Source organism: Uloborus diversus, chromosome 4, assembly GCF_026930045.1.
Source record: "Uloborus diversus isolate 005 chromosome 4, Udiv.v.3.1, whole genome shotgun sequence".
NCBI classification, from domain to species: Eukaryota; Metazoa; Arthropoda; class Arachnida; order Araneae; family Uloboridae; genus Uloborus; species Uloborus diversus.
Window position 1 is genome coordinate 7,655,508 of NC_072734.1, and position 27,492 is coordinate 7,682,999.

Sequence of the window (27,492 nt, forward strand, 5' to 3'; positions counted from 1 at the left end):
TCTTCCTTAAATCGAAACTATCCTGATAAATAAAATTTATCTTTTTGTTTACCAGTGGATATAAAAGTTACTGACTGTAAATTATTCGGAATGTATTTCAGTTCAGAGGTGTTACGGGATTTTCAACTAAATGAGATTTCGAGTAAGTAATAATAAAATTTATAATTTTATCAATAGGTAGGTATAGTATAGGTATGTATTTATAGATTTATCACTTTCTCTCGATATTTAAAATTTGTTACAGAATCTTGTTTTACGTTGTTTCAGAGAATGTACCTAAAGGAATATCCCAAGAGAAAAACTTGCAATCACATGGGGGGGGGGAAGCAGAAGGCCGAGTAGAATGTTTTCCAAATACATCCATTTCTACTAAAGAGAAAAAAAGAATGGGCTTTGGGAAAACAAAGTAATTTAAAAATGAATAACGAAATTAGTTTGAAATTTGAGATCTTGAATTCAAATTATGTTTTTCATAGTCACGAACTGCGATAGGACCCTACTCCTCACGTTTCAAAACTAGTTTCATGGGCCTCAATTTCACAAAGTGTCCAGGGAAGAGCTACCAAACACCTCGCCTTCGAACAATTTCGAAAACCGTTTAATACTGCTTGTTAGAGCTTCAAGTTTGCAAAAGGGCCGAGCGCTTAACGATACCAAATACGGTTTACAGTCGCGGTTTGAAGACTTCAATTTCGGAAAACTTTCGGGCAAGGGTCTCGAACCTCCTTTCTCTAATTTCATCCAAATCGTCAAAAATTAGATTTCCAAAACGACAATTGTGTGAGGTGCTTAGCATGCAGTCCAATAGAGTGAGCGGGTGCTCCCAGATTCCCAGATGAAATCTGAAAATGTAAAAACACTAGATAACAAATTATCCGGGACGTTCAGTACTATTGCCATCCCAGATGTCAGAACTTCTGGATCCAAATTACAACAATGAATACAGGGTGTCCGAAAAGTCCTTGACAACTTTAAAAAAATCATAGAAAAGCAATAAATTGTCGTATGAATATGCAGTTTGGCCCATAATACTTTACAAGTTCAAGAGTTTTTTTTTTTTTTTTTTATGGTATCATAAAAACGAGCTGATGTGTGTGCATCAAATGACTTCCTTTTACTCCAATTTAATGTCATTTTCTCATTATTGGCAGTTTTAATGTGATTCAATAGTTTACTAACTAAATATCACCAACAGTGGCTAAATTGAAACCAGATTTAAAAATTAAAAAAAAAAAAAAAAAACGCAAATTTGTGGCCAAGTGGGCGACAAAACTTGGCGACTAAAAGACTGGCGATATATCACCAAGTGTCCGCCAAATTATAACACCACTTGAGTTTACATCGAAATTAACAATGATTTCCCCCCAAAAAGGGGCAAAAGATCCCCTTTGAAGCATCCGAATGCAACCAAAAAGGGAGGTGCACAAGTAGACCCCACTAGGAGTCTATGTACCAAATTTCAACTTGCTAGGGAACATTCCGTTCTTGATTTATGCGACATACATACGCACATACATACGTACATACAGACGTCACGAGAAAACTCGTTGTAATTATCTCGGGGATCGTCAAAATGGATATTTCGGGTGCCTGTACGTTCCTAGGCATATATCCACGTGTGCTCGGGTAGAAAAAATAAATTCAACATTCATTCGGAGGTGAGCAAAATGGAAATTAAGGCCGATTTTTGAGTGAAAATTTTTTCACGACTACAATACTTTTTTTGTAAAAAGAAGTAAAAAGGTTGACATTGCTGTGCATAGTTAAGCATTCAATAATTCTGAAATTACTGTTTGTAAGCTATTTTTGAGGTTGAAAGTGCTCTTCATTCATGGCTATACAGCAGTGTATAAAGAGCAAAAAAAAAGAAATATAAAAAATATCTAAATGGCAGTAGGATTTCTTATTTAATATTTATAACTAAATATTTATTTTTACATTTTTTATGATGTCAAAAAAACTCTCTCTTGAACTTGTAAAGTATTATTGGGGCAAACTGCAAATTCGTAAGACAATTTATTGCTTTTCTATGATTTTTACTTTCTTCTATATCTAATATATAGAAGAAAGTATTGGATTCGTGCAAATTTTCGAATTTCGAATTTTGACGGATTCGAACGTTTTGAGGTGTATTGAGTCCATTTCGACTATTTTTGGAAAATGTCTGTCTGTCTGTGTGTATGTGCGTGTGTGTGTTTATGTGTGAGTGTGTATGTGTGTCACGTCTGTGTGTGACCAGTTTTTTGTGGCCGCTCTACAGCAAAAACTACCGCATGACATCAAACGAAATTTGGTACACATATGTGCCGCTATGTGAACTTGTGCCCATTGGTTTTTGGCGCGAATTCCTCCAAGGGGGGTGGAGCAATGGGACGTTTTTTGAGTTGCGCGTGCTTGCTATTCCTCAGGAAGTAACTGGCGAAATCAAACAAAATTTGGTCCATATGTTGCCAGTAACAGGAACAGGTGCTGATTCAATTTTGGTGTCAATAACTCAAACGCGGGCTGAGCTATAGAACGTTTTTCGTCGTCAATTGTGACTGCTGTATCTCAAGAAATAATGAAAGGAGTGAAAGAAAAATTTATCAGCAAGTAGCCCTTAGTGGGTTTAAGAGCTGACTTTATTTTGGTGTCAACAGCTAAAAAGGGGATAGCGCAATCGCCCGTTCTTTTTTTCTATTGTGAGTGCCCTATCTCAAGAAGTAATGCTACGTTCTGGTTGAAATTTGGAATATATGTGAATCCATATGTAAACAGGCTTTGGTTCAATTTTGACGCCAATCGCTGCAAGAGGTGTTGATTTTTTTTTGTCGAATAAAAATAGCTTTATTAATGCAACAATAAGAAAGATAAATCGTAATAGATTGTCGTCTGCGTATTTCTCGTGATTTTAATTGAATGGAAATGATCGGAAATATTATCTCAATGATTTAAAATTTTTAACTGTTGCCATCTTATGTTTGTTAACAAATAAAATATTTGTAATTAATTCAAGCAAGGCTTTTAAAATAACTTTCAATTTTCGCTCTTTGCTTTGCTTTTAAAATAATTCAGACATTGGGATGGTAGTCAAGTTTTTGCATGTGTAATTTTGTTTTTGTTGGGAATATTGCTTCCTCGTCAAGCATGGGGAGGGATCAGAAAAAAAAAAATAAAAATATAGAAGAAAGTTTCGTGATGGCCACAACATACTAGTTTTTAAATTTATCAAGGACTTTTCGGACACTCTGTATAATACCTTTTAAAATACGAAGAGAACAGAGCAGAAATGCTTATAAATTTTGAAATATAACAAAATATAATAAATGAAACATCCGTTTAAAACCTTCACAAGATCCTTGATCCTTGGAGAAAAAAAAATCACCGGAATATTAGATAATGTTTTCAAAAGAAAGAGAATGAAGATTAAGAAACATGCTCATGAACGTAATAAATGTGCGATTTTTACTTTCTTCTATATCTAATATATAGAAGAGAGTACTGGATTCGTGCAAATTTTCGAATTTTGACGGATTCGAACGTTTTGAGGTGTGCTGAGTCCATTTCGACTATTTTTGGAAAATGTCTGTCTGTCTCTCTGTGTGTGTGTGTGTATGTGTGTCCGTGTGTGTGTCCGTGTGTGTGTCCGTGTGTGTGTCACGTCTGTGTGTGACCAGTTTTTCGTGGCCGCTCTACAGCAAAAACTACCGCATGAAATCGAACGAAATTTGGTACACATATGTGCCCCTATGTGAACTTGTGCCCATTGGTCTTTGGCGCGAATTCCTCCAGGGGGGGGGGTAGAGCAATGGGACGTTTTTTGAGTTACGCGTGCTTGCTATTCCTCAGGAAGTAACTTGCGGAATCAAACAAAATTCGGTCCATATGTTGACATTAACAGGGACAGGTGCTGATTCAATTTTGGTGCCAATAACTCAAACGGGGGTTAAGCTATAGAACGTTTTTTGTCGTCAATTGTGACTGCTGTATCTCAAGAAATAATGAACGGAATCAGAGAAAAGTTTATCGACAAGTAGCCCCTAGAGGCTATAAGTGCTGACTCTATTTTGGTGTCAATAGCTGAAAAGGGGGTGGCAAAATCGAACCTTCTTTTTTTTTGATTGTGAGTTCCGTATCTCAAGAAGTAATGCTACCTTCTGGATGAAATTTGGAATAAATGTCAATCCATATGTAAACAGGCGTTGGTTCAATTTTGGCGCCAATTGCTCCATGGGGGGGGGGGGGGCTTTTCTTGTGTGAATAAAAATAGCTTTATAAATGCAACAATTCGGAACTCCAGCGCTCGAATACGCTACCTTGCGGTGATTTACAAAACTGCCGATGGAACTAAAACATTGCCACGTTTTAGTTCCATGTGTGTCTGTTGACGTAAACACAGGCAGTTTGTTCTGAGTATTTATTAACGCAATCGATGTGTCTTAGTTTGCTTTCAGCTACAGAAATTAATTCGTCCCCTAAGAGTATTCTCGAGCTTCTCAAAATAATGTTAGTTTTCCTTATTTCTTTCAAAAAAGTATTAAATGGTGGACGCGTAAACAAGAAAATTCTGGATTAACAAAATTGGATAACGTTATACCAGGTAAAATTTTTTATTGTATGAATTTGTAAGAATATGAGTTTTTTTTAATCTGAAATTAATTTAACTAATCATATTTTACAGCAGCATTTAGTTGGAATGGACAGTATGCAAAATATTTTCTTGGATTTATTATCGTAGAACAAAATGAAAAATGTTTAACCTAGAAAGAATTTACTTTATTCCTTTTATTCTCAGCTGAAAGGTTTCGCCAAATTTGTTTAGGGTTATAATTTTGGTATTGTGCGAGCAAAGTAGCCTTGGCGAGATTTCGCATTTTTAGTTAAACCATTTTTAATTTTTATCATGAGTGGAATAAAATGGTAGTAAGATTACAGAATTCGATAAGTGAAAAGAAATAATGGTCAATCTACTGAAAAGAAAACTACCACCATATATCCGTGAGAATTTTGTTGATGATTTGCATAACATGACACAATTAAATCGTAACTCAGAAATTAGAAAAATCGAAACAGAAAATTTTTAAATGAACCGATTCGGGAATTCGAGAGAAATAACTCAGCTACAAATGGAAAAAAAAAATAAGCGCTAGCCAAGCAAGGCAAAGAAGTATCATCTTCTTTCGATAATAATTTGTAATGTCATATTGAATTTTCTAGCATTAATTGTTGTTCTTGTCAGGCCACAATTATTATTTAGTTTTATCAAGAATTGATAAATATCGAATTCAACATCATGGAAATAGCTGCTTAGAACTACGAACTACGTAGTTTGCATTAATCTTTGACGTTTAGTAATGCTTCTTGAATTCTCATTTCTTTCTACGTGGGCCAGAATATCCACAAGACTTTGAAAATTAATTTAAAAAGAATAAAGCGAAAAAATCATACGTACGAACAAAAATCACAACACTTTTAGCATTTTCTTCGTTACCATGTGCGTTTGTTTTAGTTTTCAATTCCGCTATTATACAGTGACTTCAGTGCCCCCTACAGTTCGTTGGAGTTGCGAATAAGAAAGATAAATTGTAATACACTGTCGTCTGCGTATTTCGCGTGATTTTAACTGTTGGAAAATAACCAGAAAATCGCGATGATTTAAAATTTTTAACTGTTGCCATCTTATGTTTGTTAACAAATAAAATATTTGTAATTAATTCAAGCAAGGCTTTTAAAATAACTTTCAATTTTCGCTCTTTGCCTTGCTTTTGCAATAATTCAGACATTGGGATGGTCGTCAAGTTTTTGCATGTGTAATTTTGATTTTGTTTGGAATATTGCTTCCTCGTCAAGCATGGGGAGGGATCAGAAAAAAAAGAAGAAAAATACAGAAGAAAGTTTCGTGATGGCCACAACATACTAGTTATACTAATGGTATTGAAGTTCTTTTTTGTAAAGGTTTCGTTTTCGTGATTACGATAGATGTCAATTGTTACTTTTGCATTGAATTAATATTTATAGAAATTTCATTTTTAAGTTGTTGCCTTATTGGACTTTGGTTTAACTAGGCTAGATTCCACGATATTAACTATCTGGAAAATTCGTGAATCCGATTTTCGGCGTTCCTCGCACTTTTCACTTGAGCTCTAAACGACTTTGATCTACAGCCAATCAATAAAAAATTGCATGAGAATGATTCAGTATTTACCTCTTTAGTTTTCAATTGTAATAACATAGGGAAAATTGATGTAGGCAGATAACCGTGATGACAAGCAGTTTTCACGGACAAGAATTTCTGCAGCAATTATACTCAATTTGCGTCTCATGAGATAATGCTTAGATAGGACAATAACAACTATTCCTTGTAACAGTAACAACAAGTAAAACATAACTCCATATCTTATTTTTCTTTTTTTTTTTGAGCAATCACGATTGCTTATTGTTCTCACTTGACTGTTTTGGCGTGCTATCATTTTATTTTCCCGCCAGCACCCTCTGCCAGCACCACCGTCGACCGGTTCCTCACGATGCTGCTCCTATAGCGAAACCCGTCTCCAGGTTGCGTCCATATCCTACACACACACGCACATACAAACTCACACACATACACACGAACGCCTACACACACACACACACGCGTACACACACAGCACTGCATACACAACATGCACACACATGCATACACACACACACACACGAACGCCTACACACACAGCACTGCGTACATAACATGCACACACATGCATACATACACACACAGGCGCACGCAACCACACACATGCGCCTACACAAACACACACGCGCATACATACACACACACGCTCGTGATTCGAAAAACATAATTTGAATTCAAGATGCCAAAAATTCAAATTAATTCTATTTATTTATTTATTTATTTATTTTTTTGAGCAATCATGATTTCTTATTGTTCTCATTTGACTGTTTTGGCGTGCTATCATTTTATTTTCCCGCCAGCACCCTCTGCCAGCACCACCGTCCCGTCGAACGGCCTCACGATGCTGCTCCTCTTGCGAAAACCGTCTCCAGGTTGCGTCCATATCCTACACACACACACGCATACACACACACAGATACACACACACACATACACACACTCATGCCTGCGCACAGATACAAACACATATGCCTACATACACACACACAACTGTATACGCAACACGCACACACATGCATACACACACACACGCACCCACACACATGCGCCTACACAAACACGCACGCACCCACACACATGCGCCTACACAAACACACACGCGCATTCATACACACACACACGCTCGTGATTGCGAAAAACATAATTTGAATTCAAGAAGCCAAAAATTCAAATTAATATAATTTTCTTTTCTTTTTTTCTCTTTCAGGATGAGTTCTTCTAAAAGATTCTCTCCAAATGGTTTCCATGAAGCAAATGCTGTAGGATTGATTGACTTGGAAAAGGAAGACAGAGAAGCAGCGAATGAAATTATTATGCGTAAGGTTCAACGGAACTGGCAAACTTCACGTATAACAGCGGAGTTGAAAAAAGTACATGCCTCTATTTTTTGATCAATTTTACGCTTGCAGTTTTTTTCGTTGATTGTCCTTGACCTTATAACTCCCCATTGATATTATTATATCAATCAGGAGGTTATCGAGTTACTTCATTTTTTTTTTTTTTTAAACAGTCGAGTCTCGACTTACGCGAGGGATGCGTTCCAAGACCGCTCTCGTAAGTCGAAATTTCGCGTTGTGAAAAGGGGTGTGTATAAGAATTTTTCGTAAAAATGCCTTGTTATTTTATACATTTATAAACAGCTCTCAAACTGTATGAAACCATTGCTTAACAATATATTTCCATTTCTTACGTAAAGTGAATTTTTACTATTTTAAAATAACCTGATTATTCAACATAAAATATTGCTACGAGGCACAAAATCAATGATCAGTGAAAAAAAAAAAAAGAGAGACAGAGAGAGAGATTAAATAAAGCAGTACGCACTATACGTATAGTAAGTAATAATAAAATGCAGCACTATAATAACACTGTACAGTAATTGTATTTTATCGTAAAACTAGCTGTACCCGACGCGCGTTGCTACGCCAACAAAAAAATACATCATTATACTGATTTTCATGACAATCGGTTGAACGGGGCAGAAGTTGCTACTATGCATTGCCACCTGGTGGCGAGTGGCTTCAATGAGCATATTATGCACCTTCTCCGTGGAAAAATACATATATATAGCAATTTTCATAATAATCGGTGCAGTTATCAAGTGAAGCCGTGACTATACTCAAATTTTGTACTCACGCAGTTTGCAAGATCAATCAATCGCTAAAAATATCAAATAGAAAAAGTTTTAAATCCCTCCGTTGCATGAAAAGCCATAAAACAATAAAGAAAGAATTTATTTGTTCAAACTCAAGAAAAATGGCAACAGCTAACTTCTTATCAATGAGATCTTTCACGCGAATTAATTTCTGCAGCCGATAATTTTATTCGTATTTATCCAGTGGATTGTGACTTAAATTGGAATAAAAAAGGAACTATCGATCGGATTTTTTTCGAACTGGTCTATAAACATTCCCAGTACCAAAAAAAAAAAAAAAACAAACGGTGAAAGTTTCAGCCAAATCTGCCGGGTAGTTTTTGAGTTCATGGACGACATACAGACAAACATTCATTTTTATATATATAGATATGAAGATGGTGATGATTTATGCTGCGCAATAAATTGTTATCAGTCTTCCCCTGACGTTGCATGCGCGTCAGGAAACTTATTAGAAGAAGAGGAAGAATAAGAAAGAGTAATGAATTAATCTTCAGCTATCTGCCGAAATTTTTTGGGTTGTGGGCGGGATATTCGCGTTAGCTATAAAATTCTTTAATCAAGAAAAATTCGCGTTATAACCATTTCGCGTAAGTCGTATCGCGTTGTAGCGGGAGTCGACTGTAAAGGATGTTGATGTTTTAAAATTCTGCACAGACGACAAAACCTTCAGGCCGTTGTTTTAAGCTTTTCAAGCCTCAAGTTAATTTTGAAATAATTATTTAAATCAAAAAGGTTTTAAATTTACCATGTTTTTAAAACGGACTAAAAATTAAAAAAATAATTGCCCATCATGAGGCACGAGCAAAAGCTAACTGTTGCATTAAATTTAATTGACAATTTCATAGCACTGCAAATATAATTAACTGATATTTGAGTTTTCTCACTGATTGCTACTCTTTACACCCATAGGCTAATAATAAGAATAGATCGAGCTATGGCAATCCTTTTGCTGCTCATAAACCAAACCATGTGACTGGCGGATATCCTAGCAACAGCGGGCGTTGATCGTAGCAGACGAATTGATGGAACACGGAAGAATGATCTTTTATGGAGTCCGATTTGTAAATTTGTTATTCTAAGTTGTAAATATTTTGTTGATATAGCGAGTTTTTCGTTTAGATAGTATTGTGCATTTTCTTTAGTCAATTTCAATAACTCTCTAAGCAATTAACGATACAAGCGCCCAAAAAGAATCGGCAAACGGTAAGATTTTTACCTAACATTTCAATTTAAGATCCCGATTAGTACATTTTTGCGTTAACGCAAAATGTTTACGCCATTATGTTCACGCCAACGCTGACGTAGCAGTTTCAAATGAAATAAAAGTTACTGAAAACTGTGATCAAAAACTAATTACTAATGTCAAAATAATGCATACTAAAAGAAAAACAGTTCAATCTCTGCACCTGGAAAAAAAAATTATAATGAAAACACGTTACGTCTTAAAATAAATGTCGAGTGCCAAACTATAGATAATGTTGCCATTTAGCAACCATGCTGCCAAAGTTTTCGCCAAGCCTCCCACCAGTCACATGATGTATCCATGAACCAATTTTTTCATCAACAAGTCTGGGAAAGCTCGGTCTACTCTTATTATTAGTCTATGATTACATCTCTTACGATAATGTAAAACACTTGCGCCCTATGATGAGAACTTATTTTTTAAATTTTTAGTCCGTTTTAAAAACATGTACCTTTTTGATTTAAATGATTATTTTCTGCGTTTTAGTATTGTGCATGAAATTTTGCCCTCGATTTTAAACACTTTAATGAGGTACCCTTTTATTTACATTTTCCAGCACTTACATCGAAAGTTTACCAATCTGTAATGTCCCTTGCATATACAAATGACCATAACACTGGTAAACAAAGGTTTTGTTACATGAAACATTTATAGTCTTCCTAGTAAAGTTTTTGACGCTGATTTCAAAAATCTACTTAGATTTTTTTTCCATCACCCACAGTTTTTGTGTAATCGTAGGTTTTAAGTTATTTATATTTCCCATGTTTTCAACAAAATTTCAACAGAATCCGATCCCGTGGGGGTGAAAATTGAGTTGCAAGATTCCACCCGAACAGACAAGAACCAAACCAAGTTAATAAAAACATGGTAATGAAGAAAAAAAAAAGATGAAATAATTTGAATTTTGACCTCTTGAATTCAAATTATGTTTTTCGCAATCACGAGTGTGTGTGTGTGTATGTAGGCGTGTGTGTTTATGTGTGTGTGGAGGGGGGTATATGTGTTTGTGTGTAGGGTTACGTGTATGTGTGTGTAGGCATGTGTGTTTGTGTCTGTGTGCAGGTATGAGTGTGTGGGTAGTTGTGTGTATTAGTGTTTGTGGTGGGGGGGGGGGGGAATGTGTATGTGTGTGTAGGAATATTTGTTTGTGTCTGTGTGCAGGCATGAGTGTGTGGGTAGTTGTGTGTAGATGTGTGTGTGTGTGTTTGAGTGTGTGTTGGCGTATGTATGTGTGTGTACGTGTTTGTGTGTGTATGTACGTGCGTGTATGTATGCGCGTGTGTGTAGGACATGGATGCAACCTGGAGACGGCTTTCGCTACAGGAGCAGCATCGTGAGGAGCCGGTCGACGGTGATGGTGCGGAGGGTGCTGGCGGGAAAATAAAATGATAGCACATCAAAACAGTCAAGTGAGATCAATGAGCAATCGTGATTGCTCAAAAAAACACTACTTCAACACATTAAGAAGAGATAAAATAGAGAGAGTAAAGACTTTTTCATTCATGAAACCAAGACCTCAAGTCACGTGATTTATTTTAAAGCAGAGCATTGGAAGAAATCTGGTTTCTTTCGCTTGTTTCACGCAAAACGTGCCAACCATTCGTTATTGTTGAGACACGTGACTTGAGGGTCTTTGGGTCCGCTTTTGCTAAGCGATTGATTGGACTTACTCTCTCCATTTCAATTCCTGCTCTAAAAGCTTCAACAGGGTTGTAGGCATATGGGATAGTTACCAAAAGGGTCATTCCACGCTAAATCAACGAGTCTCTGAAATTGACCCATCGTCGATTTCTACAAAATTTACAAATTTGAGCCCATCCACGTGATGATAGAAAAAAATAGTTTTCTTTTAGATTATTTTGACCATTAGTTTTTTGTGTGAGACCCCCCAAAGTACTCGAAAAATGGCAAAAAGTAACATTTCGGTAGTTACAAAAATTCCTTTTTCTCTGCTTTTATAGGAGCTAAAAGGGTCGTACTAGCTGTCATTTTAAAGCTCTTTCTTAGGCTTCCACACGATATGTCACTAGGCAAGGGTACGTGACATTAATATTTGAAGGTCAAGCAAATCGTCATTTGACCTCGAATATTTTAAAAAGGAGATTTTTTAAAAATCTGGAGGGTTTTTTTTTTTTTTTGCATATTAGTGTGGTCTACACGTGATAAAAATTTCAGAATGGGTCAGCAATGGGATCGTACTGAAAGTTAAACTATTCCTTTTCAATTAGCAACCATGCAATTGGGAAAATTGAATTATTCTGCGGAATCGAAATATTTCATTATTGATTTTCAGTATGATCCCATTGCTGTCCCATTCTGAAATTTTTACCACATGCAGACCACATTAGTATGCAATATATATATATATATATATATATATATATATATATATTTTTTTTTTTTTTTTTCAGATTTTTAAAAAACCTACTTTTTAAAATATTCAAGGTGAAATAATGATTTGCTTTACCTTGAAATATTAATGTCACGTAACCTTGCCAAGTGAAATATAATGTGGAAGCCTATTAAAAGAGCTTCAAAGGACACCTTGTACGACCCTCTAGAAACTGAGAAAAAGAAATGTTTAACTCCTGAAATTTCCATTTTTGCCATTTTTCGAGTACTTTGGAGGGTCTCACACAAAAAACTAATGGTCAAAATAATCTTTAACAAAATATTTTTTCTACCATCACATGGATAGACCCAAAACCTGTAAATTTTGTAGAAATCGACGATGGGGTCAATTTCAGAGGCTCGTTTTGATTTGGCGTGCAATGACCCAAAAGCAACTGTTACTTAGAATGAAGTGAACATTTTTAAGAGAGTACTTGATAAGTTGACCAGGACGAGGATAACTGGGACAGGAGCCCGCTGCTGGTTGTTACTTTTGTGTTTATAGATTCTTTTAAATAAAAAAATCTCTAATTTTGAAGAACCTTTTTCAGTAAAATACATTGAATAACAATCTCTTGAACACAGAATTAAATTCAACAAATTCGTAATACAAAGAAAAAAACGAGCTGATGTGTGCATCACATGACTTCCTTTTACTCCAATTTAATGTCATTTTCTCATTAATGGCAGTTTTAATGTTATTCAATAGTTTACTCTCTAAATATCACCAACAATAGGCAAATTGAAACCAGATTAAAAAAAAAGGGCAAAATTGTCGCCAAATTGGCGACAAAACTTGGCGACCAAAAGACTGGCGATATATCGCCTAGTGTTCGCCAAATTATAACACCACTTGAGTTAACACCGAAATTAACAATGATTTCCCCCCAAAAAGGGGCAAAAGATCCTCTTTGGAGCATCCGAATGCAACCAAAAAAGATGGTGCACAACCAGACCCCACTAGGAGTCTAAGTACCAAATTTCAACTTTCTAGGACATTCCGTTCTTGAGTTACGCGACATACATACACACATACATACATAAAGACGTCACGTAATTAACTCGGGAATCGTCAAAATGGATATTTCTGGGGTCTATACATTCCTAGCCATATATCCACGTGTGGTCGGGTTGAAAAAGGAACTCAACATTCATTCGGGGGTGAGCGAAATGGAAATTAAGGCCGATTTTTGTGTGAAATTTTTTTTCGTGAATACAATACTTCCTTTTTTATAAAAGGAAGTTAAAATTAGTCACCGAGTTTACAAGAAATATAAGCACACTGCCGTCATAGTTGCTGAAATATTTATCGTACTTCGAGGAAAAGAGATTTAGCAGTAACCATTGTCAAATTCTTGGTCAAATCAGGTGTCTTGGCTATTTCTAAAAAGGTAACCACGGGGGAATAACCGAGGCCTTCGAGATAGGAAGGCCATCCAACTAGCAAATGACGTCATCGTTTGTCGATCCACAATGATATTGGGAAGTGAGCACTTCGATTAATATTTTGGTTAAATAAAACTATTTGGTTTATTTATTATTGTCTTCTATTATTTTAGTAGCATTACAAGTTCTACTTTTTCATTTGAAAACATAAAAATGAACCGATAATCATACATTAAAAAATACACTGAGCTTAATTCATAGTATTTCACATAAAAACATTTATAAGTCTTACAAAGTATTCAAATAACTAAACACGATTTTATTTTACAATCTTGTAAAAACGAAGTGATAAATAAACATAGTTTTATTTTTCATTTGAAATTTTTTTTAACATTAATCGCATTTTAACTACTCGTATATTGTATTGAAACATTAAGTCTTAAGAAGTATTCAAATAAATAAATGAACTTTCATTTTACAATTACATCAAAACAAAAAATAATATTACTATTAGATTTGAATAAGAAAAGAAATTTAAAAAAATAAATAAACATTTTTACTTAAGTAAACGGGAAACATGACTGCAATATGTTTCAAAGACATAACATCAAATTAAAATACATAATACCAGATTATTAATGTTAACTTAACTGAGAAAATTTATGCTTTTAAAAAGACGTGAATGCTTGGGTGCCATCCCACAAAGTACACTGTTAAAACTATTGGTTGCATATGGCACCTTTCAGGGGTGAAAAGCTTGTTCACCAACGACACCCCAAAGGGTGCCAGATTGACACCCTTAATAAAGGTGAAAGTCTGGCACCCTTATATTAAGGGTGCCCCCGTGAAAAAAAATGGCACCCAATGGAGAATAATCGCACCCTTAGTTTCAGGGTGCCCTGAAGAAGGAAAATGGCACCCAGGGGAAAATAACGGCACCTTTATTTTCAGGTGCCTTCTGGGTTTGAAAAATGGCACCCAAGAGCGTATAATAGCGCCCTTTTATAAACGTCCCGAATGGCACCATGCTGGGGAACTTATTCTCAGTGCTCAGAGGCACCCTCTTGTTTAGCAATTTAAGCTATGATTTGAATCATGAAACACAAGGTATTCGTTTATTTTCGCGCTGAATTTGGCGCAGAAAACGATTAAAGTCGAAGTATGTCTCGTAATGTAAGGTATTTGATGAAGTTTGAGCCTTAAGAGGTTTAATTTTGAACTTTTCTGTCGTCAAATAAAATAAAATGCACATTTTTACAATTTACAAAATTTATCCTTCCCCCCCCCCCCAAGTTTAAAGAAAAAGAAAAAAAAACATGCTACCTTTTTTTTCCCTTCTTTATTTTGGATGCAGTATATTATTCAATACATATTCTTATTCTCACTTTTATTTATTTATTTTTTCAACTCATACATTTGCATCAATATACTGTCTGCCAAAGCTTTTGTTTTCTCACTTATATATGCAAGCATACAAAACACTTTGAATGAAAAAATATTTTTTTTGAAGTATTACCTTTTTACTACAAATAAATAAGAATATTTACAATTCAATTAGAGTGCCATAGAAAACTAATACAATATAATGTTGGTACAAGGGTGAAACAGGAAAACACGTCTTATCTGCAAAAACATCGTTTTGGAGCCGTAAATGACAAAATTTGGAGTTAAAAGACAATTTTTTCACTACAGCTGTAGAAGAGGGTTTCTCAATGATGATACAGAACAAATGTAGGGATCCACAGATAAAGGTGTGAAACTAAGGAAGCCTTGAGCTTTGCCATGGATAAATCATTTGTTTATTTTCGTAGAAAAGTCTAGTTAAAAAATTACAAATCGATTACGTGTATATAAATGAGGGAAAAAATACATATCTTGAAAAATCATAAAAAAAAAAATGCACATAATTAGCATTAATGTATTTTATTCCCCAAATAGTAGCTTTTTAACGTATTTTGAAGTAACAATACCAAGCATGCTTTTAAGAACTTCAAAAAATTTACTACACCCATAAAGGTACTTATGTCCTTTGCATGCAAAAGGTATTAATTATTAATCATTGATAATTTAATTTGCAATTATTATTGCTAGAAGGCTCGTTCCTTACATAATATTTATTTTTTGGATGAAAAAGAGTAACGTAAGTGCTTTAATTAACTCTTCATTTAAAATATAAAAATATCACAGTTTGCTTTTTCCATGTTATTACACTCTAGAGGGATTTTTTTTTTTTCTGTATTTCTCTGAAATTCGTTTTAAATATTATTGTCGGGAAATTTTTGAATTTCAAGTCAATATAGGCATATTTTACTTCTTTTAAGTCAATCCTCAGCGTTAAGTTTTTTAAATTGCTGAAAACAACTATTTTAAGATACTGAATTTGAATCCCTTTTCATTGCAGCTTTTTTTTTTTAAATAATTTAAAAGGGAAAAGGATACGATATGTGCGATATAACTTGTTTTCATAGTTAAAATAATGTGTTGGTGTGCTAAGTTGGAGCTTAAACCGAATGAGTAAGCGAGACAAAAGGAGAGATTCAATAGGAAAAATCATTTGAGAAAGTTTGCTCATTTATTTCTTGACAAATGTCTTGTAAAAAAAATATCTCAACTTTAAGTTTCGAGAATTTCAATTCCATTCTTTTGGGTTTATTTGTTCATTCAGTATTAGAATTACTATATATGTATGAACAGTAGTAAATATGTTATTCTTTATTATTATTTCTTAATTCCAGCCAGCAAATCACTAACATTTGCTAAAGAAGTAAAAGTAATTTAAAATGATGAATTAAATGAATTTTGAACAACTTGCTTAGTTTTATTAGCTGTCATATAGTCTTTTTTTCTGTAATTTATGATTATTTTATATTCTTTTATTTATTTTGTTCATGTATTTGAAAATAAAAGCGATTATTTTTAATGCAGCATTGCAAATCAGTGAACTAAAAACCAGCTAAATCCTAAACACCACAAGTTAATTGGATTCTCAAACTGTGCGACTTTGAGAGGGTTCTGTATTATGAAGGAAAGAGGGGCATGGAAGTTAGAAGCTGAGGCAGGGCCCGATTAAGATATCAGGGGCCTCTGTGTTGTCAACCCTTTCAATTTTAGCCATTCAGGGTCCCCTAAAAAGTGAGAACCCTAAACCATGGTCTATTTAGTAATCAGGTCCTGAGCTGAGGATCAAACATTTTGAGACTGACAGAGATCAAAACATTTTGAGAACCCCTGATCCAGAGCAACAACTTTACTTTGTAAGAAAGAGGCAGTGGTTTTACAGATAATATTTATAGTTAAAATAGTAATGGTACCTTTGCAAATATCCATATTATATTTTAAAGCTTTAAAATTTATACCTTCAACAAAAAATAATCTTGAGTTATGTTTTTAACAATAAATAAATGTAATTTTCAGCAATACTTAATATAACATGTAGTATGAAAGTGTACTGAGTAAAATCAAAACAAAGTTTATACAGTGTGTAAAACTGAATGGGATATTAAAATATAGCTCTCACAGCTGATACTCATATGACACTTTCATGAATAATTAAATTCCTCAACTTTTAAATTGGAATGCGAAAACATGAGTTGCATTTTATCGACAATCAGCCAAATCTTTAAAAATTTGTCGAAAAAATATTTTTTGAATCAAATTACTGTACATGCGCCTTGAACAAGGAACTACAATGAATAAATTTATACACAAGAAATAAATAATTTTCCACAAACATAAGTATACCATGCAGTACAAAAGTGTAATGAGTAAAAGCAAAACAAATAATTCAAAAAATCAAATATAAAAAAAATCCTCACAGTTGATATGAATTTTTTTTTTACAAAATAATTTTCCTATTTAAAACAAATGTACACAAAAAGACAATCAGGTAGAGGTCCTGAGTTGATGAGGTCAGAGATCAAAAAGTTTTGAGAACCCCTGATCCAGAGCAACAGCTTTACTTAGTAAGAAAGAGGTAGCGGTTTTACAGTTAATATTTATAGTTAAAATAGTAATAGCACCTTTGCAAATATCCATATTATATTTTAAAGCATTAAAGTTTATACCTTCAACAAGAAATAATGATGAATAATTTTATTAACAGTAAAAAAATGTAATTTTCAGTGATACTTAATATAACATGTAGTATGAAAGTGTAATGGGTTAAATCAAAACAAAGTTTATACAGTGCATAAAACTAAATGGGATATTAAATTATAACTCTCATAGCTGATATTCATATGACACTTTCAGGAATAATTTAATTCCCCAAATTTTAAATTGAAATCTGAAAACATGAGTTACACTTTATTGATAATCAGTCAAATCTTTAAAATTTGCCAAAAAATATGTTTTAAATCAAATTACTTTACATGCGCCTTGAACAAGAAACTATAATGAATAAATGAAAGAAATGAACAAGAAATAAATAATTTTGTGCAATGATAGCATGTAGTACAAAAGTGTAATGAGTAAAAGCAAAACAAATAATTCAAAGAATTAAATATAAAAAATAATCCTTACAGTTGATGTGAATTTTTTTAATAAAATGATTTTCCTATTTTAATAAATATACACAAAAAGACAATCAGGTCCTGAGCTGAGGAGGTCAGAGATCAACAAATTTCGAGGACTCCTGCTCTAGAGCAAGGGTGTTTCAAAGGGTATAAAAAATTGACTGGTCTGCAATTTCTTTCATAAGCTGTATACCAGTCCATGGGTCAAGAGGTTGAAAAACACTATTCTATAGAATTGAAAAAAGATCTGACGCTGCGTAGAATTGACTTAATTGAATATTTTTTGAATATGAACATGTCTAAGAAAGCTAAAAGTCTAATATGGCTGTTGTTATACCCAACATTAAATAACCAATACAAAGAGAACCACAGAGTAACTGCGGTAATAATGCCGCCTGTTTTTGTTATTAGTTGTTGGTCCAAGTAAAGCTCGAATTGCGTATTGTTCAATATGTTTTTGTCTTCTCGGTGAATTATTACTGGGTGCAACAAAGATATCTTTTCTTCTGTTTCCGCATATTGGAACGGCAGCTTTTCTTTTAGAAGGCAAGGCAAAAGCAGCATTGTAAAACTTAGCTCACTATCTGAAATCATAAATAATGTTAAGTAAGAGACACAACAGAATGTCCACTTAAAGTATCATCAAAGCACAGCAAAAACTAACTAGTAGATGAAAAAAAAAGAAAAAGATGAAAATCAATAGAATAGAAATTAAATTTTAAACACCAATTTTCAATGCGAAATCAAGCAGCAATTAAAATGTAATACACACTAAACGTGTGATGCTTAATCAAACACGAAAAAAGTTGGAATCTTAGTGATTCTCCTTGTGTGTTCCCTGGCTGCCTCCATTGATATGCACAATTTTGTAGAGAAAAATGAGTTTTTGTGTAAATGAACTCAAAAACTCTGAATGAGCCATAAAATAACTAAAAAAAAACTTCAAAATCATAAAATTTATATTACTTTGAAAAAACGTATGACTTAAAAACACTAAATTAATACCAAACAAGTTTATTTACTGTTTATTATGAGAAACTTTACTTTATTATTTAGCTATTAATAAGGTTTGAACAGATCTAATTTCATTAAAAAAATAAATTAATTAATTAAAAAATTATCTCTAGTTATATTTCATTGAACCACATAGTATAGTAACAGACAAAAAAAAAAAAAATAACTATAGTGGTATGAAACAATTTTAAAAAATCAAACAAGCAAAAATTTTTTTAAAATTTCCAATCACAAACAAGCAAAACATAAACAAATGCGAATCTCAGAGCAAAGACAAGGTTAAAGTTAATACTATGATGCCATATGTAATCAAATGTAATGATTAAAATATACATGATAATAAGGATACAATCTAAAAATGAACAAAACTAAAACTGAAATTCTCAACACCACGTGATACAGACTGATTTTTTTTCCACAATTCCAGCGAAGAAATATTTTTTTGAATTTGATGTTTTCAGGGTCCTGTGTCCCCTTAAAAAAAAAAAAAGATGAAAGATTTTCCAAACTCTTTTCCAGAAAAGCCTTGTTTTTCTTTTCTGCTTAACTAATTACCTGTATTAACTGCGACTGTGTTCATAACGGTTGTTGTTAATAGCATTTTTGCGGACTTTTAGCAGGTATTTCTGCTTACTTTACTAGTGATTCATTTGCTTTTTTGATATCAATTTCCTGTGGTTCTCAGCATCAAAGTTACAAAAGATTGGCTCTTTGGTATTTGAAATTGTATTTTGTATGCAGTAAAGTATGTCAAGAACAAAGCGATTTTTTAAAAAATGTAAAGGAGCATATTTTAAGGGGAAATCTGCAGCTGCTAAAAATTTGATGCATTTCAAAATGTCCCTTTTTCTGATCAACACAATATCAAAGACAACACATGTGCAAGATAAAAGAAAATACCGAAACTAGATGGAAGTTTCTCTTCGTTTGATGTTAAAAAATAACTTTTTAGTGTGATCATGGATTTACACATTTTATCACGAGTTTTTGAACACCATGTGAGATGTTAAGTGCGTGATAATAAACTTGATTTGACCGTGAAAGAAAAAACTGCTGGTTTGAATGCGTGATTTATTCTAAAATGTACTCTCAGTTTGAATATATTACTAAATTTAACTCTTCTGAACTTTATGAAAATACTGAGACTGCTGTTGTTAACACGTTTTGGGTATGCTCTGAGGGTGATTGGTAAAAGAGTTGGTGCTGACCACATATGCTGTGTGAACTGATGAATTTGCCAAAACCTCCAACACGATTCTCTTTATATAACCAACGTATTTTGTGCGCAACAAAGGAGGTATGTAAAGATAATGGGCTAAAAATTTATCCGATATAAATCAGCCAAATTGTATTCGAACAACTCTTCATGTCCTCACTTGCCGAGGAGATTAACGAGTGAAATTTAAAAAAATGCAGGATTTTTTTTTACCTTCTGTGCTTATGTATTCTGCCTGTGCTCTTAGCAAGTTTGTCAGCCTTTTACGATTTTTCTCATTTTGTGACATTTCTGTCAGGCGGCTGTTCTTTGCTTGTAAAAATTCTACGAGATTTCTTTCTTTGATATCCAAGCGTTTAGCCTCATGTAGTAGCTGGAAAAAAAAAAAAAATGGTCAATGGTCAATGCTTTAAAAATATTTACAAAATAAATAGTCATTGTAACTGAATTACCTCAACCGTTTGCTGTAATGGAGGGAAACATTTTAAGGTTTCCGCAACCGAATGTGTTGTTACATATATTGCCCGAAAACTAAAAGTTCTTGTCATCTTATCCTCAATAAGTTGTTCATCAGGTTTTCTTTTCAATGACTCCTCTTGCAGCACTTTGAGGTGCTTGTCAATTGAAAATTGATCCTCAGTGCCTTCATTCAATTGTGGAATCTGCAAAGAAGGAAAAAATGTTTTTGTGCAGTAAATATAATGTAGCAAAGAAAGAAGTGTAGCAATATTTAAAACAGGTTAGTGTAAAAAAGCAAGATATGTATGTATATTAAAAATTTTCATTAATTGTGTGCTGGTGGTAATTGCAATGCAATTCCTTGATAAACCTGCAATAGCTTTAAATGTTCTTTTTTCTTTCTATCTATTTTTATAGGAAACAAGATTGCTCATTGATTTTACTTTAACATGCTTTTGATATTTCTCAATTTATTATCCTTGTGAATGGCATACGGCAGCGGTGCCGTACCTATAACTTGTGAGTTCCGCAAACTTGAAATTTGCCCCCACCCCCCTTCTTTTTAAATGTTACAAATAGTGATGTAAAATACCCGGGTATTTATTTTTAGGGGTAAATACCCAGGGTATATACCTGGGTAAATACCCAAAATGGGTATTTACCCGGGTATTTATTTCAAAAATTTATATTCAACTAAAATACTTTTCTGTTTGTATTCCACTATGTATATGCAACTAACCATATACAAAACAATAAATTTTTGCCTAAAAATTGAATTTTGATCACATATATTTAAAAAATTATTGTGTGAAACAACTTAGCAATCTAATATGATATTCACATTAAATGTGTTGGATATGCCTACTCAGCGTTGCTAGCCAAATTTCAGATATAAAAAGCCATTCTACAAAATGTAAAAAGCTTAACTGGTTACAAAAAAGCAAACATCCTATTTAAGTTTTAGAATAGTTCATTCTGAATTCTGACAGTTTTTTTTTTTGGTAAGATTTAATTAAGCCTTTAATAAAAAAAATTATAATACATAAATTTTTATTATTTTTTTTATCTTTCATTTTATGGCTTATGTTTTAAAAAGAAAATCATCACCTTTTGATGCCACCCAAATTTTTTTGCAAAATGCGCAACTACTAGGGGATTTACCCTTCCTTCGGATGAATACCCAAAAAAATATTTACCTTCCCACCCTACATCAATAATTGCGTGTATTAAAAATAGTTTGAATAAATCTTCATCATGAAGTACCCGGGAGCAAATGCAAATGAGCAAAGCAACAGAAAACGATATTTTGATTTTTTTTTTGCTTATTAATGTGAAAACTGTTTCTATATTTGCCACGTTATCACTTAATCAACAATAAAATAAATAACATCAGTCTTAATAACTTATCAGTTTATTCTTCCAAACATCCCTCATGCTTCCTTTTTTTTTTCTTTTCATTTTGGATATGACTAACGTAGTTTGTGATTTTGAAATTCTGAAGTTCATCGTTGAACTGTATACTTCTCCAATTATGACATTGAAAAGAAAGATTCTTTGTTTCATGATGTGTTTCTTTCATAATTTCATCAAGTCTTTCAATAAAAAATATTATAAATTGTATAATACATATGTATGTATCAGTTTTACCAATTATTTCATATTTAGATTTAAAAAAAAAATTCACATTCACTTTTTGCATTTTTTTGTAAAATACCCAGTTTTTGAGTATTTACCCAGGCCTTGGGTAAATACCCAAAAAATATTTACCTACCCGCTGGGTATTTACCCAATCCACATCACTAGTTACAAATAACAAAGCACGTTTAATGGCAAAGTTACGAATTTGGAGCCAAATATTCAGGAAGTGGTTTATGAGAAACAGATGCATTTAAATTTTATAAATAAGTGCTCTTATTTGTTTTATTTATTATTATAATTACTATAACTTATGCCAATTCGTACTTAAGGCTATTTTATTTTTTGATCATTATTGATACAGTTCATGATTACTGAGTTAGTACTTCACTGTAGATTTATTTTTATGTATATGGTTCATTGCTGCACATTACAAAACATAGGCATTGATAGCTAATATGCTGTCTTTTTAATTTCCTTTTAAAACCAACCCTATACCCAGAACATAATCTGAGCCTCTAAAACCTCACACACAATCACAACAGAATCATAATCCCTCATAGCAAAGTTGTACTAAGTAATTGAAGTCTCTTGCTGTGTCTCTTGGTCTACAGCTATTTCTTAGCTATAGACCCATAGGTATGGCTATGAAAAATTTACCAAAAAAAAAAAAAAGCAAGAGAGTACAAACAAAGGTGGGGGAATTTTTAATTACAGAGCAGGTGGCTACAAAATTGTACACATAACAGGCAAGTAATACAAACAAAAGCAAAAAATAAATAAATATACACTAAATAAATAAAAGGATATTAACAATAATTGATAAACTAACCAATGAAGTAGAACTGAAAACTAGTGGTTCTCCTAGTTGTTAAACCCAGCCATTTGCGACTGGGCCATTGTTAATTTTGTGGAATAAGTCGATTCAAATTCATAAGTTTAATCACTCAGCTGAAAGTGAATGTACTGAGAAGTTTGCTACAAAATCATCTGCCGGATTATCCTATGTGCTTCCCAAGAAAGATAATTAATGATGTCCAGGCATCACAAGTTGTAAAAATGCTACCTCAACCAAATCGCGAGTCTTTGCCAATACACCTTCTTTTGTTCATAAATTTGGTTTAGTAAACATTTTTTGTGGTTGTTTTGGATTGAAGTTTTTATCGTCCAATGCAATTAATCTCAATTTTTAAAAATTTTTCGCATTAGTTAGTGTAGTTCAACTTTGAATAGCATATACCCATTTCGCCCCGAAGCACCGTGTAAAATGGGTATACATAGGGGTAAAATAGGTATACCCCTTTACACTAAATTTAAAGCAAAAAGTTAACACAAACTATATCCAAATCAGATCTAAGATACACATTGTATAGAATATTGAACAAAAACATGATTATATTTCATGATATTACTAGGGGTCACTGAAGTTTAAAAATCTGTTTTTCATACCAATTTTACCCCGGGTGACCCTATTATATTTGACTTAAGAATTTTATATACTAAAAATATGCAAATGAAGTTATTAAGGAAGAACGGGAGTAACAAGAAATTGTGAGTTTGTTACTTAGAAAAAGAAGGGTGTAATGAAGAGTATGACATCACAGACATTTTTTAAATATTGTGTTCATGAAAAATGGTGTGATATGTGACAAACGAGTAAGGGGACAAAAAATTTGACATAATTTATGACAGTCACTTAAAATGTTTTTATTTTTATATTGTTCCCTTTTAAAAAAAAGTTTTAACAGCTAAACCATAGGGAAAATATCTGAGCCCTTTTCCTTAAAATTTTGCATATGGGTGCCCATGGTCATAGTATAGAATACTTTTATTCCTGTGAAATCTTTTTGTATGATTTTTAGTTATGTATAAAAAATCTGGTAGATTGAAATCTACACAAATTATAACTTTCATAGACACATATCCTTTGTTGCAAGAACTTTAATATATCAGAAATGAATCCAAGTTTCTTTTTAAGTATGATTTCAACCTTTAGAATTTGTTAAATACAATAACCTCTACATTAAAAGTGCTTCAAAGTATTGAACACATTTTTTAGCAGTTTTTCAGAAAACTGTACGAGGCTTTTACTCATGCTATATGAGAGATAAAAACTTCTTTATCTTAAAAAATTATAATTTAAACATTATAAGCTAGATATCAATATCATCAACTAAATTCACTTTAAATAAAAAGGATCTGAATCCAATGAAAACAGCCATGAAAATAAGTTTACAAGTCTACTTTCCAGTATAGCATTCTTGCACATCTAATCGATACTCTTAATTAGCTAAGTTACTAAAAAAATTATGATTCTCATCTGATGAAATGTATAGGTAAATAGGACCAGGACTGGTATCTCTGTACATTGGAGCAGTATCGATGCATTGGTTTAGAGAAAAATTCTTAACGGGTTTAACGATGTAAAATGCACACCAGTTTCTTGGGATGCATTGCCCAGCCTTACTGGACACTAGCAGTATCTACTAACCGTATTCATAAATATGATAAAAACAGAATTACTTGAATTTTATTTTTTAACCATTGCCAACAACTAAAAATAAAAAAACTTCAGAAAACAAATAATAAAATATCTTTTCAAATAAATAATTTTGGACAAAAAGAAGTCGATCGCAAAATAAGAATAATAAATAAAATTAATTAATTGATAAAAAAATAGTTTGCCCAGTTCTTAAATTAAAAAATAATGCACTCCAAATTTCCTTTTATTTCCGTTCCTAAAAGTAAAATAAATTAAAACTTTAGCATGAAAACAAAAATCTACAAGAATCTTAAATTAAAATCTATTCATCTTAATACGAGCAATTATCATTTCATAGTTAAAACTAGGGCTGCGGAGTCGGACTGATTTTGACGTAATGGAGTCGGAGCCAAGATTCAAAGGTTTTAAAATTCAAAGAGTCGTAGCCTGTTTTTTTTTCTCCGAGCCTGTATTTCTGTCCTGGCTACGAAGTCAGAATCTACTGCAACAAAATTTTTTGATGTTTATTTCAAAAAACATACGTATGTTATAAAACACAGAGATGTAGACTTTTCCTATTTAAGTAGGATTAGAAGGCAACTCAAACATCAAACCCAAAAAATTACCTTCATACGCTTTACACAGGTTAGGGGTTCTTCAACACTGATCTTCAACTTATCCGATTGTTTGTCCTTTTTTTTTCCCAAATTTTGCCCTCATCCTTTCGAGTTCCTCTGCATTACAGAATTCTCCATGACGGGATCTGTATTTCTTGAATTTATCTCTCAGTCTGAGAACCCAGCTGTCCTGCAGAAAAATTCAGAGAAGATGTAACATTTATGCATCAAATGTTTACTAAGTACCACCTCAAAGAACACTTAAAACGGTTTATTTAGCGCAGCCCATATGCGTAGCAATTCTTTGATGGCAGTGTTGCCACAAACTAAATACTAATATCTATGGGGATTAAGGTTACAGTTAATATGACATCCCCCTTTTTTTAAAAAAAAAAAGGAAAAACTTACTTTTACTGATAATATATATATGGTTTCCTGAAATTATATTTACTTTTAAGTAGCACAAAACTTAATGTCTAAAATGTTTACGTTTAGAAGAATATTCTGTATTTACAAGTCAAGTTTAATAGGTTTTTTAATCAGTCTTCCGGAGCGAGTGATAGGAGCTGATTTGTGTGTACTCAAAGAGTTCTATAATAGGGTAGAGGAACGACTCGTATACTGCTTCCATTGGCCGCCATGACCAAGCATGGAGACCGGTTTGAGAGAGATTAGAGTGGCAAGAACGGTAGTTTCGTTATGAAACGTAATGAAATTCAAGCGGCGATAAATATTTTTTACTGCGTCAAATTGCTGATATTTTTCCTCAAATGCAATTTCAAATGGAAATAACGATGGAATCTACTGGGTCAACAAGGGGGGGGGGGGGTAAACCCAAGGGGGGGGGGGTTGACTTGTAAACCCAACACTGGGTTTACAAGTCAAGTTTAATAGGTTTTTTAATCAGTCTTCCGGAGCGAGTGATAGGAGCTGATTTGTGTGTACTCAAAGAGTTCTATAATAGGGTAGAGGAACGACTCGTATACTGCTTCCATTGGCCGCCATGACCAAGCATGGAGACCGGTTTGAGAGAGATTAGAGTGGCAAGAACGGTAGTTTCGTTATGAAACGTAATGAAATTCAAGCGGCGATAAATATTTTTTACTGCGTCAAATTGCTGATATTTTTCCTCAAATGCAATTTCAAATGGAAATAACGATGGAATCTACTGGGAGTTTTTGTCAAATAATTTGAGGTTAAACTGTATAAAAAGTTTTAATGAATGATGTATAAAAACATAATGCGCTGACAGAACACAGTGATTTTCAACAGATAAATCGGGAAATTTTTAATTAGTACTCAAAAGAACAACAAAAAACTCTACATATTTTATTACACATATTATAAAATAGTTTAAATTGTTGGATCTTTCTTCATAACAGAGTTGATAAAATCAGGATTTTTAAAAATACATATAAAAAAACTCAGATTTTTTTTAAATTTAAATCGAATTTTTTTGATTGAAATATAATTTTTGAAATTTAAATTTATTTAAATATAGTATTTGATATTACCAAGTTAAAATGCCCAAGTTAGATGTAAAAATTAGATAATTCTTTTCCTATATATGGTTAAAAATTCATAAAATCTAAGTGAGTTATTCAGAAATCAGTAAAAAATAATTACACATCAAGCTTGATAAAATCTTGCTACAATATAAAGTCACATATCCATATGGGTGTATTTCCCAGACATTCTTTAACAATCAAAATAAATAACACCTTTCTTTTTTCTAAGAAAAAAAAAAGGAAATAGTATGGAATTACATAAAGTGAGAAAGAATAAAAATAGCGTAGAACATTGAATTATTTTCCTTTTTTTTTTATTTTTTTTTTTGCTGGAAAAATAACACCTGAAATAAAATGCACGAAGATAAAAAGGAAACCATATGCTTCTTGTACTATAAATATTTTAATAAAACTTATCAAGGACTGAAAAGACTTTTTTTAGAATTCTTATCTTATAAAACGCATGCATTTTTTTTTTTTTTCACTGTTTTGACTTACTGTAAGTTGAGGAGGATTGTATGTTAATTTTTTAGTGAATAAGTAAATAGTTTAACTAGGGTGGTTCAAAAATACACGTAAAAAAAAACATTTCTCGTAGATAACAGGACACCCTCAATATTTTTAGACTTGTGGATAGTAATATACCGGAAGAATTTTGACTTCTTATTTCAACTGAATGAATGCTCAACTCCCTCCCGCCTCCCCCAAACATCGTAAA

The 27,492-nt window shown here is 32.9% G+C and overlaps 1 protein-coding gene across 1 annotated transcript in view; it reads left to right on the top strand.

Moving 5' to 3' along the window:
• The first annotated feature begins 114 nt into the window (after window positions 1-114).
• Window positions 115-27,492, top strand: part of LOC129220460 (uncharacterized) — a 48,762-nt gene continuing 21,384 nt past the window's right edge. The window contains exons 1-2 of the mRNA XM_054854879.1: window positions 115-142; window positions 7,359-7,521. Of these exons, the coding sequence (XP_054710854.1) occupies window positions 7,360-7,521 (162 nt within the window). The 5' untranslated portion in view covers window positions 115-142; window position 7,359. The remainder of the gene's footprint in view (window positions 143-7,358; window positions 7,522-27,492) is intronic.